Source organism: Orcinus orca, chromosome 12 (assembly GCF_937001465.1).
Source record: "Orcinus orca chromosome 12, mOrcOrc1.1, whole genome shotgun sequence".
Lineage (NCBI taxonomy): Eukaryota > Metazoa > Chordata > Mammalia > Artiodactyla > Delphinidae > Orcinus > Orcinus orca.
Window position 1 is genome coordinate 68,176,994 of NC_064570.1, and position 16,301 is coordinate 68,193,294.

General features: G+C 38.1%; 2 protein-coding genes across 14 annotated transcripts in view; one reads left to right on the forward strand and one right to left on the reverse strand.

Moving 5' to 3' along the window:
- RARS2 (arginyl-tRNA synthetase 2, mitochondrial) overlaps nt 1-16,301 on the forward strand; it is a 113,577-nt gene that overhangs the window by 69,889 nt on the left and 27,387 nt on the right. For 6 of the 8 annotated variants that reach the window (XR_007470705.1, XR_007470704.1, XR_007470703.1 and 3 more), the window contains 11 exons: nt 592-687; nt 4,390-4,450; nt 5,984-6,060; nt 6,561-6,685; nt 7,285-7,352; nt 7,437-7,546; nt 8,000-8,095; nt 9,124-9,198; nt 10,563-10,626; nt 11,104-11,175; nt 14,565-14,701. Coding sequence is in view for 4 of the 8 variants with exons in the window: in XM_004264837.3 (XP_004264885.2) it covers nt 592-687; nt 4,390-4,450; nt 5,984-6,060; nt 6,561-6,685; nt 7,285-7,352; nt 7,437-7,546; nt 8,000-8,095; nt 9,124-9,198; nt 10,563-10,626; nt 11,104-11,175; nt 14,565-14,672 (952 nt within the window). In the remaining 4 variants the exon portion in view is untranslated. Of the gene's footprint in view, nt 1-591; nt 688-4,389; nt 4,451-5,983; nt 6,061-6,560; nt 6,686-7,284; nt 7,353-7,436; nt 7,547-7,999; nt 8,096-9,123; nt 9,199-10,562; nt 10,627-11,103; nt 11,217-14,564; nt 14,702-16,301 lie in introns of those variants that run through there. The other 2 variants (XM_049695637.1, XM_033418850.2) reach the window with 2 other exon arrangements.
- Nucleotides 12,740-16,301, reverse strand: part of SLC35A1 (solute carrier family 35 member A1) — a 39,491-nt gene continuing 35,929 nt past the window's right edge. For 5 of the 6 annotated variants that reach the window (XM_049695640.1, XM_049695639.1, XM_049695641.1 and 2 more), the window contains one exon: nt 12,740-15,305. In XM_049695640.1, coding sequence (XP_049551597.1) covers nt 15,154-15,305 — 152 coding nt within the window. In that variant the 3' untranslated portion in view covers nt 12,740-15,153. Of the gene's footprint in view, nt 15,306-15,332; nt 16,256-16,301 lie in introns of those variants that run through there. The other variant, XM_004264838.3, reaches the window with a different exon arrangement.

The following is a 16,301-nucleotide window of genomic DNA, read 5'->3' on the forward strand; positions in this document are numbered from 1 at the left end:
AAAGCAGCCATATTCCAATAAAAATTAATTTTTTAAAAAGTGCCATTTTTCATAGTAACAAAGAGCTTGTCATCCTTATAAGAAAGACATGGAGAATGTGGCTCACGACATCCTCAGTGATGTCCTTAAGGACAGTTTTTAGATCACCATATACAGATTCTAATTTTTGATCGGGCAGGAAAGACAGTAACAAAATTCTGTGGTTTTATTACTCAAGGGTACTTTCTTGCATGTTAAAAATTAGCCCAATATTTAGTGTTACAGTAACTTGGATTAGAAGAAGAACATGATGTTTCATGGTTAAACTGAAGTTGAAATCTCATTTTTCAACTAGTTACGTTAAAGACTTTAAGTACTTCATCCAGAGTACAGAATTTAAAATGATAAGTAAATATTAATTACAAAATACCTACTCTTAATAGATTCATTCAAGGTCAGATTCCTTCTTATTCTTCATTGTTGGTTATACCACTTATTGCTCCTTAAGTAATAAAAATAGCTCTGGTTTGCCAAAGATAATATTATAGATATTATACTATTAACAGTTTTAATTCATTATGTTGTTTCAGAGTTACCTTTTTGCATTTCTAGAAAAGGCACAGCTGTAGTGGATCTGTCAGGAAGTGGTGACCCCTCCTCGATTTGTACCGTAATGCGAAGCGATGGGACGTCTCTCTATGCAACCAGGTTTGTGTCTTGTGTGAACCTCATCATTAGAATGCATGACTTCACATTCTTTGTTCTAGGATTAATGCTAAGACAATCATTTTATTCTCAAAACTGTTACCAAATCCTGATTTCTAAAATCTTTTGTTCTCATCACTCAAAATATTTTTATTGAATTTCTGTTTATGGCCATTTATAGTTTCTGGAAAGGTTTAATATCATCGGAAAAGAAACTGAAAAAGTGATTACAGTTAGTTAAACGTCATAGGATTTCCACAGGTGAATACATTGTTCTACAAACTATAAAATTGAAGTACCTCCTAGCCAACTATAAATATTTTATAATTGCATATTGACAGAAAATATATACTAAACGGTGCTCATGTTGGCTCAGTGGTATCCTCACTCGGTCAAGATCATCTTATGTGCATATAAGTACCAGTCCTCATTCAGACTGTGGTAAAATAGACCGAGCGAGAAGTAGGCCATGCCGCTTATATTTTTTCATTTGTCTCCATGACCAACCCCTGTGGAAAGGAGCAGCCTCTGTTAATCAGTAAGAACTGGGTTTATCAAGCACACTTATTTCTGGGACAAAGCTAATAGGAAGGAGAAGACAGGACCATAAAAAAAGCCACACAGGCAAACACGGCCATACTCAAGCACTGCTAGCAAAAGGTTCTAGTGTCTCCCGGGCTAGAATTTTATGTTGGATCACAAACCACTTTTGTAGCATAGATAATGATATTTTGTTGTTGTTGTTAACTACCATCATTTTTTTCCAAACAACTTTAAACAACCATCTGCCTCTCTTACTGTCCCTTAGAAAAATCATTCTTATTTTCTGTTACTTTTTGGCATTTCTTCTTATCAATTCCATACAATTGGAGTTAGGAAATGAGAAGACCCTGTATATGTAAGAGGTACATTTCTTTTTCTAGATACAAAAAAATACACGGTAGAAAATTTTTTTTGTGCCAGCTAATTATTGCTGGACAGATTAAATAAACCTTTGAGTAGTGGTTATAAGAAATGTGTTTACTCATGTAAGCAACAGGGAATTAAATTCATTATCTTGTAATAAACTGTAGTGGAATATAATCTGCAAAAATACTGAATCACTGAAACTAACACAATATTGTAAGTCAACTATACTCAAATTTAAAAAAAGAAAGAAATGTGTTCAGAAGAGAGGCTCCATGTCGTAAAGACTCTATAACTATCCTTATCTGCTATCTTTTGAGGGGCTATCATTAGGTCCAGATATTTCTGTTTATTTTCCTTAATACCTATACTTTCCCTTTTTTCTTTGGGAGAATCATCTTTGTGCCACTTGTTGAAATGTTTGATTTTTCACCTTGCTCTAACTGTACTTGTTTCTGTCCTTTCAATGGGTTCCTTATAGAATACAGCTATGTGTGTGGTTGTAAATTAAGGGAGTTGTTATAACAGACAAAGAAGAATGCAGGAGGATACTGACATGAGCACAGGGTGAGGCTGGAGACCTGCATTTTTGTTCTGAGACCATGACCATCACTTAACCTCTCTGGGCCATGGTTCCCTACTTTGTGAAAAGAGAGACCTGAACTAAATGACCTGGCATTTCTTCTGGCTTTTTTTTTTTTTTTTTTTAAATGTTTATTTTTGGCTGTGTTGGGTCTTCATTGCTGTGTGCGGGCTTTCTCTAGTTGCGGCGAGCCGGCACTACTCTTCGTTGTGGTGTGTGGGCTTCTCATTGCGGTGGCTTCTCTTGTTGCGGAGCACGGGCTCGAGGCACGCAGGGTTCAGTAGTTGTGGCACACGAGCTCAGTAGTTGTGGCTCACAGGCTCTAGAGCCAGGCTCAGTAGTTGTGGGGCACGGGCTTAGTTGCTCCGAGGCATGTGGGATCTTCCCAGGCCAGGGCTCAAATCCGTATCCCCTGCATTGGCAGGTGGATTCTTAACCACTGTACCACCAGGGAAGCCCTCTCCGGCTTTCAAATTCAGGTTTTACAAACTCAACCTAGGACTTTTTCTTATATTCATCTCTTTTTCTTTGGATTAAAAAGGTTTTCTTTGTTTTGTGCTTGGCTCAAATCAAAAAATATAATAGGGTGTATATTTGTGACTTCGTTTTGGGGATAATCTATATCAGTGTTTTACAACCTTTTTTTTGATTATAACCCTTCTCAGGAGACTTTTCAGCCATATTTTTTTATACTTGCCCATCCTCATGAAATTTTAACACCACAGATGTATCTGTATGTATTGTATGCATATATGTGCTTTATACATAAATAGAGTAAGATTTTTTTGTCCCTCACGAGACAGTTTTTGCCTCCTTTCAGAACACATGCTCTGGGGACTTCTCTGGCGGTCCAGGGGTTAAGACTCCACACTTACAATGCAGGGGGCACTTGCTCTGTTATATTTGGATCCTGAAGTAGGTACCAATGACATTTTGATGATCCCCAACATTTCAAAAGATCTAGGAACTTTAAAAATCCTCAAAATCCTCCCAGGGTCATGTATTGTTAAGCAAAAATAGCTTTAATTTTTTTCTTGGAGTTTTATTGAGATATAATTGGCATACAGCACTGTGTAAGGTGTATAATGATTTGACTTACATACGTCACGAAATGATTATCACAATAAGTTTAGTGAACATCCATCCTTTCATATAGATAACAAAACTAAAGAAATAGAAAAAAATTTTTCTGGTGATGAGAACTCTTAGGGTTTACTCTCTTAACATTAACTTTCATATATAACATACAGCAGTGTTAATTCTATTTATCATTTTGTACTTTACATCCCTAGTACTTATTTATCTTATAACTGGGAGTTTGTACCTTTTGACCACCTTCATCCAATTCCCCCTCTCTCTGTCCCTTGCCTCTGAAATTCTACAAATCCTATCTCTTTTTCTATGAGTTTATTTGGTTTTGAATTATAATTGACCTACAACACTACGTTAGTTCCTGTTACACAACATAGTGATTTGGTATTTCTATATATTCAAAATGATCACCATGGTGAGTCTACTTATGATATGTCACCATACAAAGATATTAGTTATTAATATATTCCCCACAAGTTAATTAGCTCTAATTTTAAAATTCAATATTTAAATAATTTTCACCTAAAATTTTTCACTTAAAATTTTATAGTTTATGGTTTGTTTTTAAATATTTTGTACTGTGTGCAAACTGGGTATTTTGTCCTTAACCAGAGATAAGAGGTAAGTGGAATTTTTGTCAGAGGAATTTATGGTCTTTTTAAATGCTTTAGAAAGTATTGCTTTCGAATGATCCAAGACGTTGGAAGAGTAGCTAGAAGATACTGTATCACCTATGTTTTAAATATGTTCTTTAAGAAAGTATATTGCAGAAAAGTGACAGGAAAGTAATTCTTTCCAGTAGAGGCTTAATTAACAAATCATAAAACATTTACCTACAAACACCTTGCCTAGAGCTATTTAGTTATTATTACTACTTGTCCCAGAGCTTTTATTTATTTTTTATCTTTTCACAGCACTTTCATAATTCTTTTCCCAAAGCTGTTTTTGTTATTACTATCTTGTATCAAAGTATGGTACTGGGATTATATAAGCATGGGTACTATACCCGAGGCTTGGAATAACAGTAGTTCTTAATGAGAAAAGCCTCATTACTATTAAATAGGTAAAACAAATTATTACCCAGATCTGCTTAGTAACTCTTAATCTATGGCCATTTTTTTCAGAGATCTTGCAGCTGCTATAGATCGAATGGACAAGTATAATTTTGATAAAATGATTTATGTGGTAAGTAATCACAATAAAGAACAAAAGGTTATGATCCCTACTTCATGAAAACTGCAAAGATAGATATTGAATGCCTTGTTGAAAAACTAGGCAAAAATAATTTTCTCAAACTATAGAAAGGATTCAATGTTAAGTGTATGTATGATGGCAAACACTATGTTTAAAAAAAAAAACTTAAAAAGTTCACATTGCTTCATAGTAAAAAAACCAAAAATTACCCAAATGAATGGTTATGTGTAACAAATATGTACATGTCACTATAATACATTTCTTTACAATAACTTTCTATTTTAAATATTTTAGGACTCACGGAAGTTTCAAAATGGTAGAGTTTCCATGTAGCCTTCAGTCTTCTCCAAAGATAATATCTTACATAACCATGGTACTTTGTCTATACCAGGAAACTAACATTGGTAGAGACCTTAGTTAAATTTCACCAATTTTACACATGCTTGTGTATGGGCATGGTGGAGGGGGGTATGAAATTTTATCACATGTAGATTCATGTAACCATCACCACATTCACAATACAAAACTGTTCCATCACAAAACAACCTCTCTTATGGCAACCACTTAATAATCATGCGTTCCTCCAACCCTAACCACTGGCAACCAGTGCTCTGTTCTCCATCATACCATTTTGTCACTTTGAGAATGTTATATAAATGGAACCACATTAGGTAACTTTTTTTTTTTTTGGCAGTGTTGGGTTTTTGTTGCTGCGCGCAGGCTTTCTCTAGTTGCAGCGAGTGGGGGCTACTCTTCGTTGCAATGCACAGGCTTCTCATTGCAGTGGCTTCTCTCATTGCAGAGCATGGGCTCTAGGTGCACGGGCTTCAGTAGTTGTAGCACATGGGCTCAGTAGTTGTGGCTTGCGGGCTCTAGAGCACAGGCTCAGTAGTTGTGGTGCACGGGCTTAGTTGCTCCGCAGCATGTGGGATCTTCCCGGATCAGGGCTCGAACCCGTGTCCCCTGCATTGGCAGGAGGATTCTTAACCACTGCGCCACCAGGGAAGTCCCACATTAGGTAACATTTTGAGGTTGGCTGTTTTCACTTAGCATAATGAATGCCCTTGAGATCCACCCAAACTATTGCATGTGTCAGTAGTTTGTTCCTTTTATGCTGAGTAATATTCTAGTCTCCCCTTCCTTTCTTTCTGTGTGCAACCTCCCTTTCCCCGAAGGAAAAAAAAAGTTGCTATTAAATATATTTTTAGAGCTTAGCTTTGGCCTTCTTGGAGCTAAAGGTCATAACAGCTGAGAGAGGAGGAATTTAGATAGAAAACTCACAAGGTTAAATTTCATGTTCCCTCCTGGCTCAGTGGAGTGCTGCAGCTCTTACTTCCTTCTCTTCTAGAGGACTCACCTTAGACCTTCTTCTGGTGGCATTTGCTTTGTGTGCTTATTTAAAACATATCCACTGACAGCGACTCTAGTCTGTCAAAACTCAAATATTTTAATTTGATTTATGCCCAACCTATTGTAGATTAACTTATCAGTGTTCTTTTATTTTAAATAAATTTTTTTCTCAAGACAGATAAAGGGCAAAAAAAGCATTTTCAGCAAGTGTTCCAAATGCTGCAGATCATGGGATATGACTGGGCAGAAAGGTACCGTACTGTCTGCATGGTTCTTAATTGCCTGCTCAAGATTAAAGTTTTGCTAGGTCAGCCATGTCCAAAAATGTAGCAAATTGTTAAAAATTTTCATTCAAAATTCACTTCTTTGTTTCAAGATGTTAGTGTGAAAAAACAGATTTGTTCTTTGTGCTAATTTTTGTCCTGGTTATATTAATTTCTAGCTTATAAACATTTAATAAATGGTTTTATTAGACATCTCTCAGTGGCTTGATTTTCAAAATTCTTAATTCCCATCTCCTTTTTTTCATAAAGGCAACTAGTAATTTAATCATATGCTAGTGATTATGAAATGAAGCTGTGTGTTTAACATCTTCTGTGGCATACGTCACAGCATATTTCAATTTATAAATTTTTTAAAACCTCTCTATGAGAGTTAAAGTTAAGACTATTCTCTATAAGGGTATTGTTATATTCTTTGATCACCAGCTCCTTTTCAGTTTTCAGTGAACTAAGTGCCTTCTCCATTTTAGGTGCCAGCACGTGCCCTTTGGGGTAGTGCAGGGAATGAAGACTCGAAGAGGAGATGTTACTTTTCTGGAAGATGTTCTAAATGAGATTCGATTGAGGATGCTACAGAACATGGCTTCTGCTAAGAGTGAATTCATTTTTTTGTTGTTACAGACATAACTTACGTGCACTTTTATGTTTTGCTGGACTTCTGTGCAGTGTGATTTATTATGACCATCCCTCCATTGAACTTTCATAAACCTTGGCACAAATAGCTTTGCTAATTCGAGGTGCCAGAATTTCTAGACTTGCTGCTGGGCTGTTACTCAGTTTAGTAATGGGAATTGATACACCCTGAGCCTCTTTTCCTGGGCAGCTTCAGCATTGTCACTCCACGGTTGGAGTGCTTGTGCAAAGTTCCTGTGTTCCATAATCAGAAGCAAGTCCCAAGTCCTTATGGCTTTGTTTAACCTTCACCTTTGGAAAAATAAGTACCAGCTCTATCTAATGTCTTCCAAGGGATATTTGTAAGAAAAATAAATTCGTGTTTCTTCCCTTTTAACAAAGGCTTGAAAACATCATTATCAAAGTTAAATCAGCCCACATTAGGACAGTTAATTGCCTGCTGTACACCTGTTTATTCTTGATGCTGTCAGCGTATGGTTTTGTTAGGTTTTATCTCCACTTTAGTCCCGGATTCTGTACAGTTTCATGCAAGGTTAAAGTAGCTGCCTTTGTCTATTTCAGCCACCAGAGAGCTGGAGAACCCCCAGGAGACAGCAGAGAGGGTGGGGCTCGCAGCCCTCATCATTCAGGTCTGTGAAGACTGCTTCCCGGGAGAGTCTTTTATTTGGTACTGGGACAAATCCCAGCGCTGAAGATTTCCTCTGTCATTTTAGGACTTCAGAGGTTTCCTGTTATCTGACTATCAGTTCAGCTGGGATCGTGTTTTCCAGAGTCGCGGGGACACAGGGGTCTTCCTGCAGTACACACACGCCCGCCTCCACAGGTGAGAAGAGTCTGCAGGGAAACACTGGGCCACTCTGTCCTTCCCAGGGTGGGGTCTGGATGGAGCGATTCCGAGACCAAAGGCCCTGTTTTCTGGGCTTCTCCGACATCTCACATTCAAAACTAGTTGAAGTACAGTGGACCTCTGATTATGTTTGGGTCTTGTGGGGTTTTTTAAACATTTATGTATTGCACACCTATGAAACGAAATGCTTTTATATATATTATGTTATTTAGTACTCAGAATAACCCTGCTAAAGAGTATACTCCGTTTTCAGATGAAGAAACAGATGTAGGGAAAACTGAGGCATCGGGTCAAATGATGGTAGCTTCCGAGTCTAGGACTATATTAAGGAAAGCAAGACTGTGCGTTATGAGGTGATGTTCATCATTTGCAACTGAGTCCTAGGATGACTTGTTTAATCCTTTGTTGTGTTTAAACTTGTGATAACAGTTTGGAAGAGACTTTTGGATGTGGTTATCTAAATGACTTCAACACTGCTTGCTTACAAGAGCCACAGTCTGTTTCCATTCTCCAGCATCTTCTCAGGTACAGTTTCCTAACATTATCAAGTCTGCTTCTGCTCCGTGAAATAACTGTTGTAGTTTGCTGACCACTGGAATCAACAGGCCAGTGACTCTAGACAGCGCTTTTCCAAAGGTGTGACCAAAAAGTGATTGCCTGCCCTTTGGGAGCAGACAGAGGGCATGCTCACGGCTAATCCTTGGGCTTAAAAAATATTATCACCATTGAATTAGCCCAGCTGTCTAACATCCTTTAGGTCATGGTGTGAGAACGTAAAGCCTGGTAAAAGCATAACCTTTTAGTGTAGAAACGATCATCTTCTCACCCTCTGTGATAAGTGAAGGAAAATCCCTGCCTTTGTGCACCATCCCTGAGACCATAAGCCCTTCATTTGCCTCTTGGTTTCAGTTCAGCTTCAAATACACTGGACAAGAGATCATACTTCTGAGCTCTCATGAGCATTATCGGTGAAGCCAGACTTGTCAGGAGAGACTGACGAATATCTGGAAGGGATACGGAGGGTTAACAACAAGGCCTATTTCTCTGATTGCCACACAGTGGTCAGTGGTTCTTTCTTGGGATGAGGGGTGAGTTTACTAACATTTGGCTAATTTGTGAGGAAAAATAAGCCAACCTGGTTTTCTTGGCAGTGAGTAGACTCTTGTTTGCTAGATTATGTTCCTAAGCATGGCTAGAGGCTTTGTACGTTTAACAGCCATGATTTGAGTCCTTGCTTTGGGCTAGGCCTATGGGATCTCAAGGTGATTTAGAAAGTACCTGCCATCAAGGAACTTGTAAGAAAGAAAGATGTGCCTTTACCTTCAAATTTACACAAGGTCTTTTTTCATATATCTTCTACCATTAATGATATCAAGTCAGCCTTATAGCGTATAAATTCGTGTTTCTTCCCTTTTAACAAAGGCTTGAAAACATCATTATCAAAGTTAAATCAGCCCACATTAGGACAGTTAATTGCCTGCTGTACACCTGTTTATTGGTGTAGTATGAGCCCAGCCTTCCCCTGCCAACCACTCCTGTCATCTTTCTTTTAGGTTCGATGAGGTGCTTTATAGGTCAGCCCAAGACCTTCAACCCAGGCATATTGTCAGTTACCTTCTAACTCTAAGGTATGTTATAAACTTGCTATTTGGGGGTATTAAAAGACATTTGATATGACAAAGGACCTTTCTTTCATCTAAAGGTCTCTTATAGACAAATCCATTGGCCTAAAAAATTTTATGCCTTAAGTTACAGGAATTCTTGCTTCATCTTTGCAAATTAGCAGTTAATATTCATTCATTCATTCATGCAGTGATTGAAGGTCTGGTCACTGGAGTCTAGTGAACGGGAACCGATAGGTACATCATGGGTGGTCATAGTACAGCATGTGTTAGGATAGATTGGACATGAGGGGCAATGTTAGGGCACTTAGCCCAGCCTTGAGGGTTCAGAGAGGGCTTCTCAGAGGAGAGGAGTAGATGTCAGTCAGGAGAAGCAAGGTGGCAGAGGAGGGAAAAGCCCAGAGTTGAGCAAGAACATGATCCATTAAAAGCACTTCTGGGAGAACAACTGTGTTCTGTACTAAGGCGTTCTGACTTATTTTCAGGGCAGTGGGGTCCATGAAAAGGTTTTAAGCAGAGGCACAGAAAAGTCAGTCTGAGGGAGGGTAGAGAATGAATTGGAAAGCGAGTAGATGACACTTGGATAGAAATTTCACGGTGGCTGTTTTAGAAAGTTTGAATAGAGGTTGAGTTTTATAGCAACAGTTGTATCTTCTCATAAAGCTATTTAAGAAAGGAAGTATTTGCTTTTACTCAAGATTTACTGAAATCAAAGGTTTATTGGGACTTCTTCCTTGAATATGCTTTTTACCTTTCTTCCCCGATTTATAGATTTTTTTTCCTGTAATTTCCACTTAGACATATAGAGATGAAGAAGCCAGAAAGTCTTATTAAATGTCACTTAATCATTGAAACTAATGTCATAAGCATCATTTCTCTGGCACTGTTCTTGCTGCCATAACCTAAACAGAAAGAATATTTTAAAGAAGAGTGGCCAGTGTATGCAGAGTGGATTGATAACTAGTCTTACCCCACCTCCTCCCAGTACAGAAGGAGACAGGCCAGACCGTGTTATACATTTCATCTTGAGGGATGCCTAAATAAGGGAAAACTAATTATTAGAAAAGAATCCCCTATACTTGTAAAACTAACAATGAAATCAAAATCTTAAGAATAATGAAACTAATCATAATACCACCTGGTATTAGTAGAACCAGGACCAAAAATCTAAAACCGGAGTTTAGTGTGTTTCACTTTGCCAGTTATTGAAAAGCAGTGAATTCAGCCTCAACTTCCCAACTTTGGAAATATCCTTTAGTGGCTCTCGGCTTTGATTTCTCTAAGTTGAGGGAGTAAGATTAGATATCAAGCTTATATGTTACACAGGAAATCAGCTGGTCCTAATCATGATTATTCTCTTCCTGTTTCAGTCATCTTGCAGCGGTGGCACACAAAACACTACACATAAAAAACAGTCCTCCTGAAGTGGCCGGGGTATGTTATGTCGAGTTTTGCTGTGTAATCTCTAGCATCCTCAGACTTATTACTGAGTCAGTCTTGTCAGTGTTTCTAAAATAGCATCCTGTTGTTCACCTACAGAAGTGTACTTACACACTTAAGGTAAAAATTAGAATTGGGCTGTAACAATCATTGTTACTTTCCAACATACTGGACCATGAAACACCTTTTCCTACATCAAGTGACAGGGTGATTAGCTCCCCTTATCTGAAGCTGTACTTTATGGAGTTACTGTTACTCCCACTCCACAGCCCTTGGGTACCAGTCTTACTATAACAAATCCTAGGAATTTGTCTTCCTTTTGCCTACAGGAAACCCTAGGGCACTTGGAGATACTGTCGTACATTAAATTAGAAGAAAGTTAGAATTACTTCTAACAGGAATTTTATCTATTCACTCACAGTTAGCCTGTTACTGAATTGACCTTGAATCATTCTTGAATTTATTTTGTAGGCCAGACTTCATCTTTTCAGAGCTGTCCGCTCAGTCCTAGCCAACGGAATGACACTTCTTGGAATAACACCTGTATGTAGGATGTAATTTCTAATTAAAATTGCTTTTAAAATACTAAATGAATTCTAGTTATCTATTCTTACATGCCTTGCTATTTAGAATAGAACTGAAACTATTATTCTATGTCAGAATCTATATTTTATTGTCCATATTTTATTAAGTGATTTATCAACTTATTAAATCTTTATCTTTTAAAAAAATCATCTGAGTTTCCTCATGGTCAATAAGTACTAAATGGACTTTTGTTAAACTAAGTTAAATCTTTTTATTTATTTTTTTTTTTTGCGGTACACGGGCCTCTCACTGTTGTGGCCTCTCCCATTGCGGAGCACAGGCTCCAGACGCGCAGGCTCAGCGGCCATGGCTCACGGGCCCAGCCGCTCTGCGGCATATGGGATCTTCCCAGACCGGGGCATGAACCCGTGTCCCCTGCATCGGCAGGCGGACTGTCAACCACTGTGCCACCAGGGAAGCCCGTTAAATCTTTTTAAAGTCATTGTGGTCTACCGGAGACAAAGGATTAGAGTTTAAACTATGGCTTGAGGGTTTTTTGTTTTTCTTTTTTAATTGAAGTATAGTTGATTTACAATATTACATTAGTTTCAGGTGTACAACATAGTGATTCAATATTTTTATAAATTAAACTCCATTTAAAGTTATTATAAAACAATGGCTGTATTTTCCTGTGCTGTGCAATGTATCTTTCTTCCTTATTTTATACATAGTAGTTTGTATCTCTTAAGCCCCTACCCCTACCTTGCTCCTCCCCCCTTCCCTCTCCCCACTGGTAACCACTAGTTTGTTCTCTACAGCTGTCAGTCTTTCTGTTCTATTATATTCATTTGTTTGTCTTATTTCTTAGATTCCACATATAAGGGATAACGGAGTATTTGTCTTTCTCTGACTTATTTCACTAAGCATAATCTCTAGGCCCATCCACGTTGTTGGGAATAGCAAAATTTCATTCTTTTTATGGCTAATATTCATGTATATACACCACATCTTCTGTTGATGGACAGGTTACTTCCATATTTTTGCTATTGTAAACAGTGCTGCTATGAACATTGGGATGCATGTATCTTTTTGAATTAGTGTTTTTGTTTTCTTCAGATATATACCCAGGAGTGGGATTGCTGGGTCATATGGTAGCTCTATTTTTAGCTTTTTGAGGAGCCTCCATACTGTTTTCCAAAGTGGCTGCACCCATTTACATTCCCACCAACTGTGGGAGTAAAAGTCCCCTACTGTGTCTGTGCGCAAACGTGCACACTCCTCGTGAGCAGTGTCCAGGCTTCCCACAGCCCTCCTGTCCCACCAGCCCTCTGACCAGCCACGGGGCTGCCTTCCCTGTGCCAGACCCAGGGCTGGGGTGCCCAATATGTGGATCTCCACCCGTGTGATCTCCCTTTTTTTGAGTCCTCTCCCTGGGGCTCAGGTCCCAACCTGCTCACTTCTCTTCCCTTCCTACCCGATCCTGTGTGGATCTTTCTTACAGCCTTGGCTATACAGGAGTCTTTCTGCCAGTTTCCAGTTAGTTTTCAGTGAGACTGTTCCACATGTAGACAGATAAACAGGATTTTTTTTTTTACTTTTTAAAAATTTTTTATTGAAGTATAGTTGATTTACAATGTTGTGTTAATTTCTGCCGTACAGTGATTTGGTTGTACATATTCTTTTTCATATTCTTTTCCACTTATGGTTTATCACAGGATATTGAATATAGTTCCCTGTGTTATACAGTAGGACCTTGTTGTTTATCCATCCTATGTATAATAGTTTGCGTCTACTAATCCCAGACTCCCATTCCTTCCCTACCTTGGCAACCACAACTCTATTCTCTATGTATGAGTCTGTTTCTGTTTCGTAGATATGTTCATGTGTGTCATATTTTAGATTCCACATATAAGAAGTATCATAAGGTATTTGTCTTTTTCTGACTTACTTTGCTTAGAATGATAATCTCTAGGTCCATCCACGTTGCTGCAAATGGCATTATTTCATTCTTTTTTTTATGGCTGAGTAATAGTCCATTGTTTATTTATTCCACATCTTAATCCTTTCATCTGTCGATGGACATTTAGGCTGTTTCCATGTCTTGGCTATTGTGCATAGTGCTGCTGTGAACATAGGCGTGAACATATCTTTTTGAATTATAGTTTTGTCTGGTTATATGCCCAGTAGTGGGATTGCTGAATCATATGGCAATTCTATTTTTAGTTTTTTGAGGAACCTCCATACTGTTCTCCATAGTGGCTGCACCAATTTACATTCCCACCAACAGTGTAAGAGGGTTCCCTTTTCTCCACACCCTCTCCAGCACTGGTTATTTGTAGACTTTTTGATGATGGCTGTTCTGGTGTGAGGTGGTACCTAATTGTAGTTTTGATTTGCATTTCTCCAATAATTAGCAATGATGAGCATCTTTTCACCACATGTAGATATATTTTTGAGGTGTTCATGGGGGGAGGTGAGTTCCACTTCCTCCTCCTCTGCCATCCAATCTCCTCTGCCTTGACATCTTACAGTGCCATTCATCCAGAAACTCTTCTTGTAACTGAGATTATCTGTTTCCATGTTTTAAAATTGATGAGGAAGAAAAATCTCAATTTTCTTAGAATTATGACTGTTCTTAATAAATTTCGGGAGAACAAAATTGAGTTTTGTCAATACAGCTGACAGCTACTCCCAGAGAACAGGTCTCATACTTTTCATGGCCATATACAGGTAACTCTTACCAGACTATGTGAACTGGGGCATTGAACACATTTGAATAACAAGGAATTACTTTACAGATATCGAATTAGGATCTTTGTAAAAATTAGTCCATTAAACCACATTTGAAATGGAGTTTCTCAAACAGTTTCATGTATCTGCATATTGGTAAATATATTTTGTGTGACCTGCTTAGGAAACATGAGTAGGATGTGATCTGTTTGATGGTTACAGCTATCCTCATCTGAGAATTTCCATTCTAATCTGTTATAATTTATTCTAACTATTGCTACTAGAAATCTTCTGAATACCAATGACAATCTAATTTTATGCATAGAGAAGCAAATTAGCATGAATTAAAGCTTCTTTAGTTGAATGAGCATAGTTTTATATTGGCAAGTATGGTATACCTTCTTAATCCTAGAAAAGACTCCAATTTTAAGTGAATTATCTTCCAGATTGTTTATTTTCTACTTAAAGTATCATCAGTATTTCACAGCACAAATCAGCCATGGAATAAAAAGTTGGGACATTTTTTACACATCCAGTATCTCCCTCCCCTTCTTTGAACAAACATTCCCCTTCCCAGATCTGTGGTAGGTTGCTTAGTATTTGGTTTTTTTTGGGGGGGGGGGGCGGTTGTTCGTTTTTAATATCTATTTATTTATTTTGGCTGCGCCGGGCCTTAGTTGCTGCGTGTGGGATCTTCAGTTGAGACATGTGAACCCATAGTTGCAGCATGCATGCAGGATCTAGTTCCCCAACCAGGGATCGAACCTGGGCCCCTTGCATTGTGAGCATGGAGTCTTACCCACTGGACCCCCAGGTAAGTCCCTTCCTTATATTTGAATCTTGAGTAAAATGACACAAGGGACAGTGATGGTTAAAGCCAAGTCTTTCTGAAAGCAGCTCTCTGAAAAGGCTGTTCATTAATTCCTGCAACCTAGAGCCATACAGCCTTGACTGCAGTCCTTATAAATTCTTTTTTTTTTTTTTTAAGGCTAGGTGGAAGAGGTTTATAGCCATTTTTTGCAACCAAAGAGCCTAGATAAAATTCCAACATACAGAAAGTAAAAAATTTAATGTTTTGGGCTTGTGTTTATGTTTCTGCATTCTTTTTTTTTAATTTATTTATTTTATTTTTGGCTGTGTTGGGTCTTCATTGCTGTACGCGGGCTTTCTCTGGTTGCGGTGCACAGGCTTCTCATTGCGGTGGCTTCTCTTATTGTGGAGCACAGGCTCTAGGGACACAGGCTTCAGTAGTTGTGGCACGCAGGCTCAGCAGCTGTGGCGCATGGGCTTAGTTGCTCCATGGCATGTGGGATCTTCCCGGACCAGGGCTCGAACCCGTGTCCCCTGCATTGGCAGGCAGATTCTTAACCACTGAGCCACCAGGGAAGCCTGTTTTTGCATTATCTTAATGGTCATATCTACAATACAAATAGTGATCAAACAGGTTTCATATAAATAAATTAAGTTTATTGCTGAATTTTCCCATAACATTATAGAAATTTTTTTTAAAAAACACTGAAATTTCACAAATTATTGAGCTCAACAGTTAAACATACTTCATAAAAAGAAGTACAAAAGTGACATTAGAAATATTTTTTGAAGAAAAGTATATCATCTAAGAGCAAAGAAATGTGAATCCAGACAATGAATGGCACAAATACAGCACTTTAGAGGAGTACTCAGTCACCACCCAGAAATCATTGTCTGAGTTATGAAATAGATTCAGTTTGAGAAGTTATATATTCAGTTTGTTTCTGAACTAGCCTGTCTTGTTTTTGCCTCTCTTTTGTAAGAAAAGAGCTAGGTCTTTACTGCTGCTGGGACCAAATACTGTACATGCACTGGAGAATAAGGACGGGTCACCCTTCTCCCCTGGTACCTGCACAAGAGAACAGTTAGTACAGAAATGGCTTTGGCACTTTAACCCTTAACATAATCCCAAACCTTGTTAATTAAATATTGTAGCCTTGCATGATTTTTTTTAATACCACATCATCTCCATACTTTATATGTACACTATATATACAGTAATAAAAATCCTTCATTCTAAAACAAAACAGGTTGATTCCAAACAGGCCACATTAAATCTTTGTAGCAATACGCTCACATAGCTTTCTTCTTAATGCTTATATGACACAGTTTTTGATTGTTTTTTTTAAGCTACCTTCTGGGATTGACTTAAGGCTCTAGTTTAATGCAAATGGTTTGGTCTTAGTAGGAATCTCTTTTGAGGCTAAAAATCACACACCACTGACTCGCTCTTTTGAAGTTGGTTCTCCTTGTTGAATGGATGTAGTGTCTTGTCTGGGTAATCCATAGAGATATATAGAAACACATACAAGAAGAGTACCCAGAGCAAAGGTGAGTGCTGAAAAGAAAAAAAAAAAGGAATCTGTATTTGTGTTCTTAAAACT